The sequence below is a fragment of the Cervus elaphus genome, chromosome 17, assembly GCF_910594005.1.
Source record: "Cervus elaphus chromosome 17, mCerEla1.1, whole genome shotgun sequence".
Taxonomy (NCBI): domain Eukaryota; kingdom Metazoa; phylum Chordata; class Mammalia; order Artiodactyla; family Cervidae; genus Cervus; species Cervus elaphus.
The window spans coordinates 3,974,144-3,993,541 of record NC_057831.1 but is presented as its reverse complement, the minus strand read 5'-3'; the positions used below and the strand labels follow the sequence as shown (position 1 = coordinate 3,993,541).

The 19,398-nt window shown below is 42.7% G+C and overlaps 1 protein-coding gene across 2 annotated transcripts in view; it reads right to left on the bottom strand.

Moving 5' to 3' along the window:
* Positions 1-16,596: 16,596 nt before the first annotated feature.
* ANXA5 (annexin A5) overlaps positions 16,597-19,398 on the bottom strand; it is a 31,787-nt gene continuing 28,985 nt past the window's right edge. For both annotated transcript variants that reach the window (XM_043870958.1, XM_043870959.1), the window contains 3 exons: positions 19,252-19,310; positions 18,925-19,047; positions 16,597-17,716 (listed from right to left, as the gene is read on the bottom strand). In XM_043870958.1, the coding sequence (XP_043726893.1) occupies positions 17,654-17,716; positions 18,925-19,047; positions 19,252-19,310 (245 nt within the window). In that variant the 3' untranslated portion in view covers positions 16,597-17,653. The remainder of the gene's footprint in view (positions 17,717-18,924; positions 19,048-19,251; positions 19,311-19,398) is intronic.

The window sequence follows — 19,398 nt, the reverse complement described above, 5'->3', positions numbered from 1 at the left end:
TAATGAATATTGGTGCCATATCCATGTTTTCTAGTATTTCTACTATGAACATGTATAATCATATAACAATAGTTTTAACTCTGAGCTGGAAACCATCAAATCATAGTCTTTTTATGTCATCTGTGGACCGTAAGAGGTTGTATTTTAAATTCTACTTCCATCCTTAGTTATAATTTAGTTGTAGTGATCTCAAAATTAAGGACTCACATATGTAGGGGAAAAAGAGGTAAAATATATAACTTATTTTGTAAAACTATTCACGTTGGAAAATGTGGTAAATGGATATTTCAGAAGGAGAGTGTTGTACACTAAAATGTTAAGAGTGGGTTGTTCTGGTTGTTATTGAGTGACCTTTTCTTTGCCTCCCTTCATTTTCTTATTTTTCAAAATATGCTACCCTTAAAAGGTTTTTAAAAACAGAAGTCAAATGAAAAGTTATTGGTATTGTGTAATATGTCTTTATTCCATGGAATTCTTTTTTTTTTTTTATTCCATGGAATTCTTAAAATGCTCAAATAAACAGAATAACCTGGGACAAGGAGCTTCCTAGCACGCCCTTTTCCTGTGGGATACTTGACTACACACCATTAACTGACTCAGCATAAAGGACTTAAGGCAACTCGATTATAAACCACTTGGTGGCAGAGACCACATCTCAGACAATTTGTGCCCACTGAGTGCTCCACATACAGTAAGGGCACAGTATTTTTTTTTAACTTTTTATTTTGTACTGGGGTATAGACCGTTAACAATCCTGTGATAGTTTCAGGTGAACGGCAAAGGGGCTCCGCCATACATGCACATGTATCCATTCTCCCCCAAACTCCCCTCCCATCCAGGCTGCCATGTAACATTGGGCAGAGTTCCCTGTGCTATATGATAGGTCCTTTTAAATATAGCTGTGTGTACAGGCAACCATAAGTTTGTTCTCTAAGTAGGGCATGGCATTTTTGTTGAAAGAAATAATGAAGCTCTCAGAAGTTTCAGGAGACTGACAGTCACCTGAGTCCACCCTTATCAAAAATCACTTTTTTGATTTTCATTCATTCATTTCTTTCTTTCTTTCTCCCTGGTCTTCAACCCATCCCAATTAACCAGAATAGGCATCCAGTCCCCTGTAAGTGGCCCAGTTCCTGCCCCTACCTCCACTGTGCCAATGTCTCCTGTATATCCAGAGTTGCTCTGTCCCACCCAAGATATCAGAGAAGGCCCAGACTTCTATCTCCAATATACAGTTTGGGCCTGTCTCACTCAGGGGACTCCGCAAGCTATTGCAAAGGATAAACCTCTTCTCAAGTTCCAGGCTATGACCTCAACAACCTATCGATACAAATAATTATGTAAGTACCATGATGTCCTGTTCTTGCTCCTACCACAAATATTTTTAGGATCAGGCTGTTATAAAACATGCATCTTCTAGACAGATTAATAATATGGCACGCCTACAAAACTGTATTTCACAAACACATGTTCAACATGTTTTAATGGTAGCAGGACTAGTGCCAGCAATGAATAATTTTTGTGAAGCTGTCATTTGTTTTCTTAACTTCTTCTTTAGAGAACTGTGTATGTCAATGGGAACGAGATATAGCAGTCTTCTGAAAATAACACCTATGTTTTAAATAAGGTGATGAAACTTTTTGGCATCCTCTGTAACAGGTTAGCCTTCATGACCTCCATGAAAAAGGTACAGTTGGCACAAAGAAATAACATCCTGAAATAAAATGGCTAGACAGGAAATAGGCCAGGTAAGAGGACTGCAGAGAAAGCAAATATTCAATAACACCTATAATTCACATTGGGAGAAGAAAAGATCAGAATTAACATTACAAAAACTTGAGACCATGAGGGAAAGGACAAGTTTGAGATATAGTCTCAAAGCACAGAGAACAATGATAAGGAAATGAAAACCAAGGTAAATAAAGAAGAGAGATCCAACCTAACAGGGATTATATATATTTTTCCCTCAGGAAGAGACTAAAACAATTGGAAAAAATAAAACGTATAATTAAACAATCCTCTAAATTTTAAAAGGAGTCATGCTATCTCAGATTAAAACAGTTCACCTCCTTCCAGGGTAATCATTTGACAAAGCCTGGCAAATTTTTAAAATCAAAACAATAAAGAAAAGAAAATCTTACAAACTTTCAGTCTGATGGGAGTAGAGGGAGAAGGGAAAGTAACACAGATTGGTCTAATTTTTAAACTTCTTCTACTGTGCTGGAGGGAAAAAAAGAAACATCTACTGCTTCTGAACAATAACAAGTTTTATAACAAATCAATTTGTTTTTCATGGGGAAGATAACAAAATGACATTCACAAATGCACAGACTTGAAAAATACTTCACAAATATTCTTGCTCAAAAAACTCATAGGATATATACTGGCCAAGAATAAGACAAGTCAAAATAATTAACACTAATATCAGGAAATCATATATAATAAGATTAATAAATCCTTGCTGGAATTAAATCCCAAATTCAGAAATTTAGTTGAATTATCTGTACTCAAGAGGATTCTGCCCTCTAGGGGTGAGATTTAATGAGCCTCTCTCTGAGTTCCTCTTTGTTGATTTATTTAAAAAGTGATTTGTAAGCACCTCCTTTGTGTCAGGCACTACATTGGGCCCTAAGACTATAGCGGTAAATCAGATAATTGTAATTACTTCCCTTAAAAAACTTGCAGTCTAGTGTTTCACTTCTGTTCCTTTCTCAGTAGAAAAGATAATTCTTGGGTCACATTCTTCATACTATATTAAGCAAGAATCTTTTCTCATATCTACTGTCCACTTAAAATAACAATTTTATTATGTTCCAGCAACTTTAGGATAGTTAAATTCTCCTGTGCCGCCAGAGTTATTCTATGAAAGACTTTTTGCTTCCCCTTAACAGAAGCAGAAATGCATAGGACAAAATAAGTCATTTTCCTTGCTAAGAAACTCAGATAATAACTTTCTCCCTCTTTAAACATCACATTAATGAACACAATCACTTGAACTTTTTAACTGGAAAAAATGCAGTTATTATTTGTCACCAAACACATTTTCATATAGCCTTATATCCAAGAGTCTGGGCTGCTTCTGTGTTGACTAGTCTTAAAATTAACTCTTATAGCAAATAAGTACATGAAAATGTTCAGCGTTCACAGGGGGCCTTAACTGATCTTGACTTCATTACCCCCTCCTTTAGCATCCATTTCCCTTATCAAACAAGAACTTGGTCCCAAGACCTGGAATATTTTGATTCAGTGATCTTTCTCTCTCCCAAGCTTGCACTGGAGGTGGTACAGATCTAAATAAATAGAAAAGAAATACCAGAATAGTACAGAACAGAGTGTTCCAACACTTACACAAAATTAATAACTCAGAAAAATAAAGGTTATTTTCAAAAGCTAATTCAATTTCATAAATCCCTCTTCCTTTTAGAACAATTAGAGTGACTACCCAAATACCTTTTGTGCCCAAAGTTCAGGTCTATAAGTTATGTCAAACATACCCAATGTGAAATATTCTGCTGCCATTAAATAATATTTAAATACTGATATTTATATTAAATATTATATATTTACAGAACTTGAAACAATATAGAACATCAGGAGACTCATTAGCCAGGTTATGAGGGGAACTATAACCATCACATTTAATCAGAGAAGCAGACCCAGTACAGAATGTATGTAATTCATATTTGGGGGGAATTTATCCCTACACACCGGGGGGATCTGATGAAAGAACGTATGTGTGTCTGGCGCCTAAAGACCACAGAGGCGACAGGAAGGGCAGGTGGAAACGAAGAGCGATCAGAATCTGATTGCACTGTAAGGTTTTAACCTACTTACAAGCTCTAAGGTAGCTTTTTACTGTTGAAGGATTCTGGCAGCAGACGTGAGGCAGCGCCCTCTTGTTACTCCCGGTGCAGCAAGCAGCATGAATGTGAATTTTGCTTTGGTTCCCGTGCTCCCCAGTCCCACGCGGGTCCCCGATGCATGCTGCACAGCAGCGAATTTACCTCCCAGATGAGAAACACCGAGTTGAGAAAATTCACCAGAATAAATATCATAAGCAGTAAGCAAACTGTTCTCTGTCCCAGATGGAGGTATTATCTCTTCCTCAAGGTGGCCTGCTGCAAACACAACCCTGAGAAATGTCCTGGTCGGGGCAGACCTGTGTTCCTGGCACTCTGGGCAGGAACATCCACGGACCCTCATAGCTCGTGGTGGATTGCCTCCCTCAGCCCCTGGGAGGCTGGGCTTGAAGCCATACAGATGGACTGGACCCTGCCTCAGTCCTTCACCATCTCCAGGTCTCCAACTTCGCAGGGGACACAGTTGCCCTTCACCATAAAGCTAAACACACATCTAAGCCAGGAGTTGGGGAGAAGGGCGCTGAAGGAGGGCAAGGCAGGAGCTGCAGTGGACGCGAGCCCAGCTGCCACCCCATGCCAACCAGATGGGCCTGTGGACAAACGACAGTTCAACCCAAGCTGTAGCAGCACCTCGCCAGATTTAGAGCATAAAAAGCAAGGTCACGGGCGTTCCACCTCTGCCTTTCAAGTCCCGTGACCCACGCCAACCCGGAGTTACACAGCAAAGGAAATCCTGGAAAACACAATTTCATCTCAGCTAAATTAACCTAATATAATCCACCACGGGCCGTGGACATATGGTCTTCCTATCACCTTCCTTCCGAAGCTGTTAAGCCTTGCTGTCCATCTCTGGGCAAAGAGACTCCTATCATTCTTGTTTCCTGAAGGAATGGCTGAGAGCCAAAGGGACAACAGAAACCACCAGTCATGTTTTCTCGGGGGCTCCCAAGACCACCCCAGGCTCAGTCATTCTCTAGGAGGACTCTCGGGTCTCAGCATATAATTGTAGTCACAGCTAAGAGTCAATACCAAATTCATAGCTAAGAGTTATTACGGTGAAAGGATTCAAAGCAAGCTCAGCAACGGAAAAGCCATATACAGAGAAGTCTGAACAACACCAGGCACAAGCCCCCAGGAGTCCCCACCCGTGGGGTCCCACTGGATACTCTTAACCCTCCTAGCAGTGAGTTGTAACAACACACGTGAAAAGTTGTGTGCTGGGGACGCTCACTAGCGATTCCCTGCCCCAAGATTTCCCTGGGGGCTGGTCACATCGGCACTCTCTGCCTGGCATTTGCCTGGATTCCAGACTCCCAGAAGGAAAGCAGGGGCTCAGTGTGAACCATACGGTTTGTACGGCACAGGCCCAGTGAGCCTCTCTTAACAGTTGCAGCCACGATGGGAATCCTCTCAACACCTAAATTCCCAGATGCCAGCCGAAGGCCAACCAGACACGCTGGTTTAAAAAAAGCAGGAGAGCATTCTGCCGTTATGGGGCTGTGGGCAGCAGTCTGTCTATGCAGGCAGACAGTGGGGGCCAGGACTGCAAAGATGGTTGGGGGGTAAACAGGAAGAGATCTGACCTGCAGAACATGATCCGGGTTTTACAGAGTTGCCTGCAGAAAGCTACTGAAGGCATCTGGGCAAGTAGAAACAGGATGAATATGAGACCTCAAAAGTAAACCAGTGTTTTCTTTTTTTTTCATCAATGTTCCCTAACACACACACAAGCAGCTTTCACAGAGGTTTTTTTTGTTTTTGTTTTTTTTGCTAATCACCACTCCACAGGAATTTTTAATACCACAGGTATTCTGCTTATTTGCTTATGTACATATGTATATGTACCTATGCTTTATACACAAAAAGAGTAAATTCTTTTCAGCCCCCAAGAATCAACTTTCACCAGAGGGTGATATTGCCCCCATTGAGAATAAACAGACTGTAAGATGTGTGGAACTGGAAGGTGATTTATCAACAGCTGGGAATACAAAGGATATCTGTATTCCTTGCAGCAACCCAAGCAAGCGAGGAGGGGAGAGGCTGGGGCCTGATGAAAGAACACACGCTGGGTCCGAGCACAGCTTGGCCGCAGGCTGAGCCTACAGCAGGACGTGGAGCCAGGAGAACAAGCAGATGTTCAGAGGGTGGCCACTTCAGGGGCGACGCGGCAGCAGCTTGCCGCTGGATTACCAGGAGCAGGGGGAGGCGGCGGAGCGTGGTACCAGGGCCCCCGGGAAGGCGCGGGGCCTGCCCGCGTGACAGCCCTGCACGCGTGCTGCGGGCGGCCGACTCAGGAGACCGCCAGCTGGAAAGAAAGTGACCGAGACACGGGCGCCGGGAGCAGCAGGAGGCGGCCGTGGCGTGCTGGGGGCAGAGGCGGCGTCTGGGGGACAGATCTGGAGCCGAGGTCAGCAGCAGCACTGCCGCCCGCAGCCCGGCAGGGTGCTGTGACCACCCTCCGTGAGGCAGGCAGGGAGACAGCCTAGTGCTGCCTCCGGCATGTCGCGTTGATCGGCCTGGTAACCAAGGTGGAGTCAAGGGAAGGAGCGACGCTGGGGCCAAGCGAAGCAGACAGAGCGACGGCGTGGGGACCCGGCAGCACGCGCCGAGGCTCACAACAGCAGGGGCGCGAAAACGGCATTTCAGGACAGCTTTTTCAAGGGAAATAAGTTTATTTATTTCAAAACAGTAACTTCCTTATATTGGAGTACTGGCTAAAATTCAATACTGATACAAGTATAAATTCCTTAGGAAGTCAAAGTATATATATCAGGTGAATGTTCTTAATTTCTTTTAAAGACAGCATTTTTAAACCATAGAAAACTAGAAATAATTTACATTAACACATGTGTAAAATAAGCCACAGTTCAAATTTAAACTGAATAACCAAACCATGAAAATTACCTCAACTAATATTTGCTATTATTTAGAACATTGCATGGATTTTCAATAACTTAACACTGAATATATATTCTTCACATTTAATTTCCCCAGGAAGTAAAGCCTTTTTTTTTTTTTTTAACTACATTTCAATAGATTCATTAGGTGAAAGTCTGAGCAGTTATGAAACCTGGACTCTAACAACAAAAATTGAGGTGCTAAAAATCTCACAGAAGTGAGACTGGGAGGGAAGTCATCAGCAGGAGGGAAAGGTCATCGAATGTCTGGGAACTGGAAGAACGGAAGGAGAAGTGGTGTCTCACAAATCAAAACACAGAAAAGAGGCTGTGGATGATGAGAGACAGTCTTCCCCATGGGGCCCCAGAAAGAGCTTCTGACTCACAGGTATCAAGGAGCACGGACATGGGAATGGCATGTAGGACCTAAAACAGAAGAACTAGTTGAAAATCTGTATTTGAAACAAAGTACATACACATACAAAACACTGGAGCTCAAGACACCTCTCACCAACTGCCTACCCCTACCTCAACCCCAGCCACAAAAAACGCAAGGAAGGAATGAAGGGAATGAGGGAAAGAGGACTGGGAAGTGAGGAACGGGAAGAGAGGGGAAAGGAGCGGAGCACATGGGGCAGAGAGGAGCGCCCTAAGGATTGCAGGGCATGTCTAAGGAGAACCAGGTCGGTGAGTCAGTACGGCCATCCTCGGGGTTAAGCCACACACGTGCTGATGTTTAGAGGCGCCCAGTGTGTAGCACAACGAGAGAGAAATCAGCTTCAGGACAGAAATCCCAGGAGGAAAAACGTGGGCAAGGTGCCATAGACTTCCAACAACATTACCAACACTTAGGAAACAGCAAAGGCAGATAGCATGAGGATGGGACATAAAAGTTCACCAGGACGGAAATAAAATCACAGACCACAGCCAGGTTAGAGATTCGTCAATAATGTTAACTTTTCTATTTCAAATTGTAGAATCAATAAACGGACAAAAAATTTAACTGGGATCATTGACCAGAGTGTATATAGCATGAACCCTGACTTTTACTTTAAAAAGTAAAATGACAGTTGACAAGGGTGGTAGATGGACAGGGGAGAGAACTAGTGCAGAGTCGCATGTGGCCTTACCTTCCAAGCAAGGGGTCTAGAGATTCTTCCCATAGTTCCCATAGATTCTTCCCATTCTTCCCATAGATTCTTCCCATAGTGGGAACAAGAAATGTATCTTTTAATGATACACAGGTAACCTGAGAAGAACTAAGAGCAACATAACTACACCAAGAGGAGGGAGAAGATGCAAGGAAACTGGGATAAGTATTACCATCCATTACGGCACAGAACCAAGAGAAAATCTTGATATGAATAAATGAGGAAATAGTGTATATATACATAGTAGTAGTATAAGTATTACAAATATACATATTTACATCTCAGATATAGATAGATATATAGGTTTTGCTGTTGTTGTTCCTCAGTCATGTCCAAATTTTGTGACCCCATGGATGCAGCACACCAGGCTTCCCTGTCCTTCACCATCTCCTGGAGCTTGCTTAAACTGATGTCCATCGATCGAGTCAGTGATGCCATCCAACCGTCTCATCCTCTGTCATCCACTTTTCCTCCTGTCTTCAACCTCTCCCAGCATCAGGATCTTTTCTAATGAGTCAGTTCTTCACATCAGGTGGCCAAAGTATTGGAGCTTCAGCTTCAGCATCAGTCCTTCCAGTGGATATTCAGGACGGATTTCCTCTAGGATTGACTGGTTGGATCTCCTTGCAGTCCAAGGGACTCGCAAGAGTCTTCACCAACACCACAGTCCAAAAGCATCAATTCTTTGGAATTCAGCCTTCTTTATGGTCCAACTCTCACAGCCATACATGACGACTGGAAAAACCATAGCTTTGACTAGATAGACGTTTGTCAACAAAGTGATGTCTCTGTTTTTTAATATGTTGTCTAGGTTTGTCATAGCTTTTTTCCCAAGGAGCAAGTATCTTTTAATTTCATGGCTGCAATCACCATCTGCAGTGATTTTGGAGCCCAAGAATGTAAAGTTTGTCACTGTTTCCATTGTTTCCCCATCTACTTGCCATGAAGTGATGGGACCGGATGTCATGATCTTAGTTTTGTGAGTGTTGAGTTTTAAGCCAGCTTTTGCACTCTCCTCTTTCACTTTCATCAAGACGCTCTTTAGTTCTTCTTCACTTTCTGCCATAAGGGTGGTGTCATCTGCATATCTGAGGTTATTGATGTTTCTCCCAGTAATCTTGATTCCAGTTTGTGCTTCTTCCAGCCCAGCAATTCTCATGAGGTACTCTCCACATAAATTAAATAAGCAGGGTGACAATGTACAGCCTTGACATTTTCCTTTCCAAATTTGCAACCAGTCTGTTGTTCCATATCTGGTTCTAACTGTTGCTTCTTGACCTGCGAACGTAAGGTTTCTCAAGAGGCAGCTAAGGTAGTCTGGTATTCCCATCTCTTTAAGAATTTTCATTTGTTGTGATTCACACAGTCAACGGCTTTAGTGTAGTCAGTGAAGCAGAAGTAGATGCATGTATCTCTTCCAGATGTTCAAGCTGGTTTTAGAAAAGGAAGAGGAGCCAGAGATCAAATTGCCAACATCTGCTGGATCATCGAAAAAGAGAGTTCCAGAAGAACATCTATTTCTGCTTTATTGACTATGCCAAAGCCTTTGACTGTGTGAATCACAACAAACTGTGGAAAATTTTTCAAGAGATGGAATACTAGATCACCTGACCTGACTCTTGAGAAACCTGTATGCAGGTCAGGAAGCAACAGTTAGAACTGGACTTGGAACAAAAAACTGGTTCCAAATTGGGAAAGGAGTACATCAAGGCTGTATATTGTCACCCTGCTTATTTAACTTATATGCAGAGTACATCATGAGAAATGCTGGGCTGGAAGAAGCACAAGGTGGAATCAAGATTGCTGGGAGAAATATCAATAACCTCAGTTATGTAGATGACACCACCCTTATGGCAGAAAGTGAAGAGGAACTAAAAAGCCTCTTGATGAAAGTGAAAGAGGAGAGTGAAAAGGTTGGCTTAAAGCTCATCATTCAGAAAACTAAGATCATGGCATCTGGTCCCATCACCTCATGGAAAATAGATAGGGAAACAGTGGAAACAGTGGCTGACTTTATTTTTTTGGGGGGCTCCAAAATCACTGCAGATGGTGATTGCAGCCATGAAATTAAAAGACGCGTACTCCTTGGAAGGAAAGTTATGACCAACCTAGACAGCATATTAAAAAGTAGAGACATTACTTTGTCAACAAAGGTCCATCTAGTCAAGGCTATGGTTTTTCCAGTGGTCATGTATGGATATGAGAGTTGGACTATAAAGAAAGCTGAGTGCTGAAGAATTGATGCTTTTGAACTGTGGTGTTGGAGAAGACTCTTGAGGGTCCCTTGGACCACAAGGAGATACAACCAGTCCATCCTAAAGGAGATCAGTCCTGAATATTCATTGGAAGGACTGATGCTGAAGCTGAAACTCGAACAGCTGATTCATTAGAAAAGACCCTGATGCTGGGAAAGATTTAGGGCAGGAGGAGAAGGGGACAACAGAGGATGAGATGGTTGGATGGCATCACCGACTCAATGGGCATGGATTTTGGTGGACTTCGGGAGTTGGTGATGGACAGGGAGGCCTGGCATGCTGTAGTCCATGGGGTCGCAAAGAATTGGACATGACTGAGCAACTGAACTGAACTGATCCATATCTCAGATATATATATAGGTATATATCCATATATGGGTGTATGTATATATATGTGCATATATATGTATCAAATATGGATAAAGTTTCCTGGAAAAATATAAATGGAAAATGATAAAATTGTATAAGGCTTTTGACACCCACCCCAATGGGGAATGGAATGGGCTGGGAGGTGAAAGGCTAAGGACTTCTTCCTTATAGTTAGTTCCACCCTTTTTGACTTTTTAAATTGTTCCATTTATTGCTTTTTTAAAAAACAAAGAAATCTTTCTTTAATAAAAGAAATTACTTTGTGTAGTAATAAGCTAGTTAGCTCCAGAAATAGAGGGGAGCAGGAATGGAAAGGAGGGGGCAGCTGTGATAAACATATTGAAAGAAGAATTATTTGGACTTACTAATTAGTTTAACATGAAAGACAAAGAAAGGGAGGATATAAATATATTCCCAAAATTTTGAGACTGAATAATTAGATGAATTTTAGAGCCACTATCACAAACAGGGAATTTGGGAGGACAAACTTGTCTGTGGGGATGTGTGATGAATATAGATTCAGACATTTTTACATAAAAGCCAACGTTTTAAAAAGGTGAATTTAAAATTTTAAAATATTTCTCCATTTCAAATATCAAAACCCAGAAGACAAATTCATTCTGTAGAAGGTGCACCTTTTTATGTGCACCTCTGGCTAGATCTTCAAATGCTGTCAGGTTGAAAAATGAAGAGAAATATATATCATTCATAGAAAATATCCAAAGCCTGTAGGAAAAGGTGACAGTCCTCCATGCTCCATTGCAGGATTGGGAGCAGGAGGCGTGAGACTAAATTGACTACCAAACATCCTGGGAGAAAAAAAAATCAGTGCTTCAGAAAACAACACTGACTAGCCTAAACCAGGGAAAACAAGATGATTCTAAGCCACCAAGCTACAGATGAGTAACCAGTAGGGAATTAAATTTTAAATTCACTTTTTGTAGGAGGGTTGAGGTTAGGAAGACGTGTAGGAATACCTTCTGTTGCTGAAAAATGAACAAGCTCAGTTTATGTAGAAGTGGAGTTTGTAAGTTTATGCCAACAGCACCACCTACTGGGCACAAGACAGACCGTCACAGACCTCCTGGTATGAGATTCCTCAAAGTGTGCATGTGTACACACACACACACACACACACACACACACACTCTCACACACACACACTCTCACACACACTCACACACTCGAGGGGGAAAAACATCCACACACACACACTCACACACACACTCTCTCTCACACACACACACACTCGAGGGGGAAAAAACATCCACAGAGATTTTTGATCTTAAGTATATATTCAAAATCCAGTAATAAAATATTTTCCTCCCATCTATGTCATCTAAACTAGCTAAGTGAAGTGAAGTCGCTCAGTCGTGTCCGACTCTTTGCAACCCCATGGACTGGGGCCTACCAGGCTTCTCCGTCCATGGGATTTTTCAGACAAGAATACTAGAGTGGGTTGCCATTTCCTTCTCCAAAATTAGCTAAGGGTATGTATATTATTTGGAAGTTTCTCTTATACTTGGGATATAGAACATCATTCCTACCCTAACAAAGAGAAGATACTGTGTGTACCACAAAGTATTTTTTGGAAACCATGTGTGGTTGGCAGAAAAATGTCCCCACTCCCAGCAAAAATAAATAAATAAATAAAGTCTATGTCTTAATCCCTGGAATCTGTGACCTCATGTGGCAAATAAGTATTTGCAGATGTGACTTTGAAACGGGAAGAGGGCCTAGACTACCCAGCCAAGCCCAGTGCAAACAACAGAGGTCCTTCAAAAGGGGGGGAGGAGGGAGTCAGAGACAGAGAAGGAGGTGAGAGGTCAGGAAGCAGAAACTGGAGTGAACTGATAGCTGTTTTGGAGACGGACGGCCCCAACGTGGAGGAACCCAGGCATCCTCTAGAAGCTGGAACAGACGGGATGGATTCTCCCCAGAGCCTCCAGAAGGGGACACAGTCCTGCCGACACCTTGATTTTAGCCCGGTGAGAATGATTTTGGACTTCCAACCTCTCAAACTCTTAAGATAGTAATTTGTGTTATTTTAAGCCACTAACTTTCATGATTATAAAGAAAGCTGAGCGCTGAAGAATTGAACTGTGCTGTTGGAGAAGACTCCTGAGAGTCCCTTGGACTGCAAGGAGATCCAACGAGTCCTAAAGGAAATCAGTCCTGAATATTCACTGGAGGGACTGATGTTGAAGCTGAAACTCCAATACTTTGGCCACCTGATTCGAACAGCTGACTCATTTGAAAAGACCCTGATGCTGGGAAAGATCGAGGGCAGGAGGAGAAGGGGACCACAGAGGATGAGATGGTTGGACGGCATCACCGACTCAATGGACATGCGTTTGGGTGGACTCTGGGAGTGGATGATGAATAGGGAGGCCTGGCGTGCTGCGGTCCATAGGGTCGCAATAAGTCGGACACGACTGAACTGACTGAACAACTTCATGATATCTGATGTGTATACAAATCAGATGGATGAGAAATGGAATATTTCCTGCCATATAAGACAAAGGATGTCGTAGTCATCAGTGACCGCGGCCCTTCAGTGGGAGCCTTTGAGACCCCAGGGAGACCCAGGAAGGAGCAGGAGCCCTGCCATCCAGCAGCCGGTGGAGCACAGCCGCTCCCTGCCGTGAGCACTGAGGAAGCTCGGGGCGTAGGAGCACGGGGTACTGGCCCCAGAGAGCCAGGGTGCACATCCAAGGGGTGATTTCAGTGAGCCCAGACTCTTGCATCTTCCTGTACAGAGAAAAGCACTAAATTCCGTGAGGTATCTGGTTTTCTTTAACAGTAATCCTTTGACATTCAGAGTACCTGCCCATTGTTGCAAGACTATATAACCTGGCTCCCCGCCTGCTGCCTCGACACCCTGGAACAGTTCTCTCAGGGTTCCCTGAGAGGCTATGGCCCGGGCTTGACGTCCTAAGAATTCCTGCCAAAGAAAACGTAACTCTCAACTTGCAGCTTGTGCGTATTTTTTCAAGTTGACAATAGATATTTTAATTTGTAGTTTAAAACTACCCTTCCCCCAAAAATAGAAAGCTCATGACAGGCTTCAATGGCAAACCCACCAAATACCAAACATAAAAGGAAAACAGGAAACTTTTCATACCAGCTCTACACAAATTCACACAAGATAGGTTAGAAATACTTCTCAATTCATTTTATGAGGGCAGGTTTACTGTGATATCAAAACTAGACAAAAAAGTATTTCAAGAAAACTACAGGTCAGTATCCCACATGAACACATGGAGGATTTTTCTCCAACAAGTATTAGGAAAAAACCCAGCAACACATAAAAATGATAAAGCATTGTTGACAACTGCAGTTGCATCCTGGGAATGCAAGATTGTTCAAGGTTGGAAAATTGTCGACAAAAAGCTGGCGCTCACCAAGGGCGTTTGCCATCCACCTCTGCGGGGACTGGTCCTGTGTGTGGCAGCTGTCGACCTTTGACATGCCCTGAAAGGAGTTCAGGGTGGACAACAGGGATGAGGCATCTTGTGCTCCAGGAAAACTGGTGAAACAGTTATTTTCAGGAACTGATTTTATGAGCCCAATGCTTGCATGTCTTCATATCCAATAAAAGCACTAAATCCCTTCGTGTTGACATCAGCTCCTCATCCCTAGCAGAAAACCTTTTGTACGCTAAGTGCTTGACTGCATGAACTCTCCCTTCACCAGAATCACATAAACTGACCTTCCCCCCTCACCCCACCTCTTTGGAGCAGTCTCTGAGAACCATCTGAGGTGCTGTCTCCGGGGTGGCAGCCCACATTTTGCTCCAAATAAAACTTAACTCACATCTCTCATGTTGTGTATCTTTTTTGAGTCAACAAAATCAGCTGATGTAATTCACCTTATCAACAGAAAAAGAAGAAAAACCAAGAGTCTGGTTCAAAATGGCGACATAGAAGGATCTTGAATTTATCTTCTCTAACGGACACTAAATCTACAGCTAAGAAGGGAAAATTTTCCTCTGTGGGAGATAAAAAAGAAAAAAAACCGCCTAGCTAAGTGACTCCTATGCATCAGACAAATGAGGAGAAACCTACAATGAAGCTGGGAGGAGACTGAGACACAGTCTCACCATAAACCTCCCCCAGCACACTCACTCCGCCTTGCCCCACACTGCCAGGATCTCCCAGGATTAGCTTGCACACTCACTCAGCCTTGCCCCAGAGGATCTCCCAGGACTGCTTGCACACTCACTCGCCTTGCCCCAGAATGCCAGGATCTCCCAGGATTAGCTTGCACACTCACTCCGCCTTGCCCCAGAGGATCTCCCAGGACTGCTTGCACACTCACTCCGCCTTGCCCCAGAATGCCAGGATCCCCCAGCACTGCTTGCACACTTGGTCTGCCGCAGCAGTCACAGAAGCTGCTGCTCACGAGACACCTCCTGGTTGCCTGGTTCTGCTGGCCACTGGGGCTTGCACGCAACTGTCCCACAGGAATGTTACAGTCAATCAGTCCTTGACCGGCTCCCCCTGCTCAGAAACAGCAGCTTGAAAGAAAGAAGTAAAACTGTCATTATTTACAGATGACATGATACTAAAAAGAAAACCCTGAAGACACTACCAAAAACTGCTAGAATAAATGAATTCAGTAAAGTTACAGGATAAAAAAAATATATACAAAAACCCCTTGCATTTCTGTACACTGTAACAAACTATGAGAAATTAAGAAAACAATCCCATTTACTATTGCATCCAAAAAAAAAAAAAATATTCAGGAATAAACTTAACCAAGGAGGTGAAAACTCTAAGAAACTGTGAAAGAAGTTCAAGAAGACACAAATAAATGGAAAGATATATATTCCATACTTATAGATTGAATAATTAATACTGTTAAAATGTCCATGTTACCCAAAGCTATCTATAGATTCAATGCAATCCCTATCAAAACCTCAACAGCATTTTTCACAGAAATAGAACAAACAATCCTAAAATTTTTATGTAACCACAAGACCCCAAATAGCCAGAGCAATCTTGAGAAAGAAAAACAAAGTTGGAGACAACAGACTTCCTTATTCTCAACTATATTATACAGCTGTGGTACCAAAACCATGAGGCCTTGGCTTAAAAGGGCTTCCCTGTGGCTCAGATGGTAAAGAATCTGCCTGCAACACAGGAGACCCGGGTTCAATCCCTGGGTTGGGAAGATCCCCTGGAGAAGGGAATGGCAACCCACTCCACTATTCTTGCCTGGAGAACTCCACAGACAGAGGAGCCTGATATATAGTCCACAGGGTCACAAAGAATTGGACACGACTAAGTGACTAACATTAACTATTGGCATAAAAATAGACATATAGTTTGTATAGATCAACACAGCTGACTAGAAAGTCTGGCGATAAACCCAGGGATATATGGTCAATTAATGTTTGACAAAGGAGCCAAGGATATATAGTAGAAGAATAGTCTCTCCAGGAAATGGTGCTGGGAAAACTGGACGCCACATATAAAAGAGTAGAACTGGGCCTGCACCATATATAAGAATTAACTCAGAACGGATTAAAGTTGTGAACGCAAGACCTGAAACCACAAGACTCCCAGAAGGAAAACACAGATGGTTACCTCCTTGACATCAATCTTGGTGATGATTTTCTATATAAAAATATAAACATATGGGGCTACATCCATCAAAAAGCTTCTGCACAGCAAAGGAAACCATCAACAAAATTAAGAGGCAATCTACAAATGGGAGAAAATATTTGCAAATCCTATGTCTGATAAGGGGCTAATATGCAAAATATTGGAGGGTAATATCCAAAATATATGAAGAGCTCAAATATGGTAACAACAAAAAATAATCTGATTTAAAAATGGGCAGAGGATCTGAATAGACATTTTTCTACTGAAGATATACAGATGGACAAGATATACAGGGTGAGGGGCGGCTCCCCAGGCTCCCTCCTGTCAGTCATCTTCGCCTCCAGAGCCGCAAGAGGGCTTTCTTACAGTCCTCAGACGTGTCCCCCAAAACCCAAATGCACTCTGTTAACCTTCATGACTCACAGAAGCCACAGAAAAGAAAACATTAAGACAGATCTGGTAACATGTTTTATTCATACGACTTTTCTCCGAGTGACTCTCACATCAGGAATGTTTGGGTTTTATTTTTTAGTTTAAGTTTTTAAATCAGCTTTTCCAATAAGCAACTAGTGTTAGCACTGCTTTAGCTGATGCCCACATAAACATGCTACCAATAAATGAGAACGCTTAGTGGCTTATTACATACTCTGTATGTGCTCAGTTGGTAACTTGTGTCCGCCTCTTTGCAACCCCATGGACTGTAGCCCACCAGGCTCCTCTGAGAGTCCAGGGGGTTCTCCAGGCAAGAATACTGGAGTGGGTAGCCACTCCCTTTCCCAGGGGATCTTCCCCACCCCAGCATGTCTTACGTCTCCTGAATCGGCAGGCGGGTGCTTGACCGTCTGAGTCACCAGGGAAGCTGCCTCTTCAGGTCCCCCCTCACCCCCCCTGCACAGGAAATTCATTCTGCAGCGTTGTAGCTCATGCTTTTCAACCAAAAGCCAACTTTTAATAACTTTCGACAATTCAGTTGTCAACTGATAACACTGTCAACTGACCAGCCTGAAGAAAATATATTCTTGTTCAATACGTAAATCAAGTAAGTTTTCTAGACATACACCCACGAGAAGTTCAGGAGATGGAAATGTTTATTATTCATTAATCTTTTGATTGCAACTACCATAATTTTTAAGGTTTAACTTGGTAGCAAACTTGATTAATAACACTTCCAGGAGTTCACAATTCCAAGGCTAAGGTTCCGATTAAGGTAATATGGTTATCAATTTAATATAAATGAAGCTTTTGAAAAAGGGTGAAAGCAGTCTGCCTCTTATAGGAAAATATAAATGATCCAGACTTTAGTCCTAGTAACATAAGTACACTTTAGTGCTACAACAGTTAAAGAGAAAGATCTTAAGATCAGAAAGGAGCACCGCTACGTTCTTCGACGACGTGTGTGTTCTGGCCACAGCGTGCTAGCGTGAGTAAGGCAGTGTGCGCGGCGTGGGCGTGCAGGGGCTGTGAGCAGCGGTGCCGGGCGCACACGGCGCGGGGCGGCTCCCCAGGCTCCCGTCAGTCATCTTCACCTCCACAGAGCAGCAGCAGGGCTTTCTTATAGTCCCCAGACGTGTCCCCCTGAAACCCAAATGCACTCCGTTAACCTTCAGGACTCACGGAAGCCACAGAAAAGAAAACATTAAGACAGATCCGGTAACATGTTTTATTCATACGACTTTTCTCCGAGTGACTTGCACTTCAGGGATGTTATAGAGAGTATCCTGCTGATGCAACTGATGTTTAACTTTATAATTTTACCCCTTAAAAGCTCAGTCCTATCTAAGACAGTGAAGTATGTTCTTCCCTCCAGTAACACAGAGAACAGGGAAGCTTTTATAACCATGTGCAACGCAAGCCTTCTGAACACACTCTAAGTCTCTGTCACACAGTGTATGTCTGGCTATGGGGGGTGGACCACGCTGGGACTGCCTGGCTCCATGGCTTTGCCTCAGACAGGAGGGCAAGATACATTTTGCCTCTGCTTGTCTCATGCACAGATATGTGTGATGAGTTATGTTTCAAGCTATGAGTCACTGGAAGAACTCTGTAGTACCCATCAGCCAAGCTACATCTCACACACACACACACACACACACACACACACAAAGGAAAAACTTGCTCAACTGAAATGCTGCTTTGCACACAACCCACATTCCCCTTTATCAAACAGAAAGAGAGAGACAAAGACAGGAAGGAAGGAGGGAAGGGACGGAGGGAGGGAGGGAGGGAGGGAGGAAGGGAAACAAAAGAAATGCTCAGAAGGCTTCAAGACAAATTTAATCACAAACCACAGTGTCCCTTGCTTTTTAAAGAACAAAAATGAGAGCAATACTTAAGCTCTTTACTTACTCCTAATATGACCTGTTTGGTTCTTTGCTGAACTATGAACCAATACTAGAAACCAGGTGATAACAGACAAGAAAGAAAAGACCGATATGTTAATAAAAGAAAGGAGAAACTAATAAAGACAGCTGGAACTGATAAAAGGCAGAAAGAACAAACAGTGTTGAGGACAAGACTGGATTTAGTGAGTCATCTGTCACCACTACTTAATAACGCTTCTAAGCTCACCCGGAGCCTCAGCCTCACCAAGAGTCAACCCTTCACTCGGGACCAGCATCTGCACTTCAGGAGACATTATGCTGAATTCTGTACCTCAGAGCTCTAGAAACACCACTAGAATTTTAAAGTTGACAGAAGAATTGGGTTCTCCCATCCATGTCTTCCACGCTATTTATTGTCCTGCTGAGGATTTCCAAACATAATTTAAAGAAAGGTTTTACTACCTTAATCATGGAATAAAGAGAGGTGGCAAAATTCTTCCTAAACTCCTTCCTAATGTTATACAGATCAATCTCACTTCTGGAAACCACAACTCTGATGAGGGTATGATCATCTGTTCCAGCTCCCTTTAAAAAAGAAAAACAGAGACACATATTGTTTAAAAATGTCAATTATAGCATCAAACTCTCCTGAGTTGGGTGAGTCAATAAAGTAAAACAACTTAGTAGAATTCAATCACCTGTTTTAAGGAGGGGAAAAAACCTCAAGGTCTATCCTCTAAAACATATTAGAGAAACAAATTACTTAGAGGATTCAAGGCATGCACTTACCTTCATAGCATAGTAGAGGGTTTCTGCAAGGTAGGCAGGTATACTGCGAATGGATTTCACTAAGAAAATAAATAATATAATGGTCACATGCTATTCTAATGTGAAAAGGATTAAGTAATTAAAATCAGAGGTGTCTCAGGCGTATAG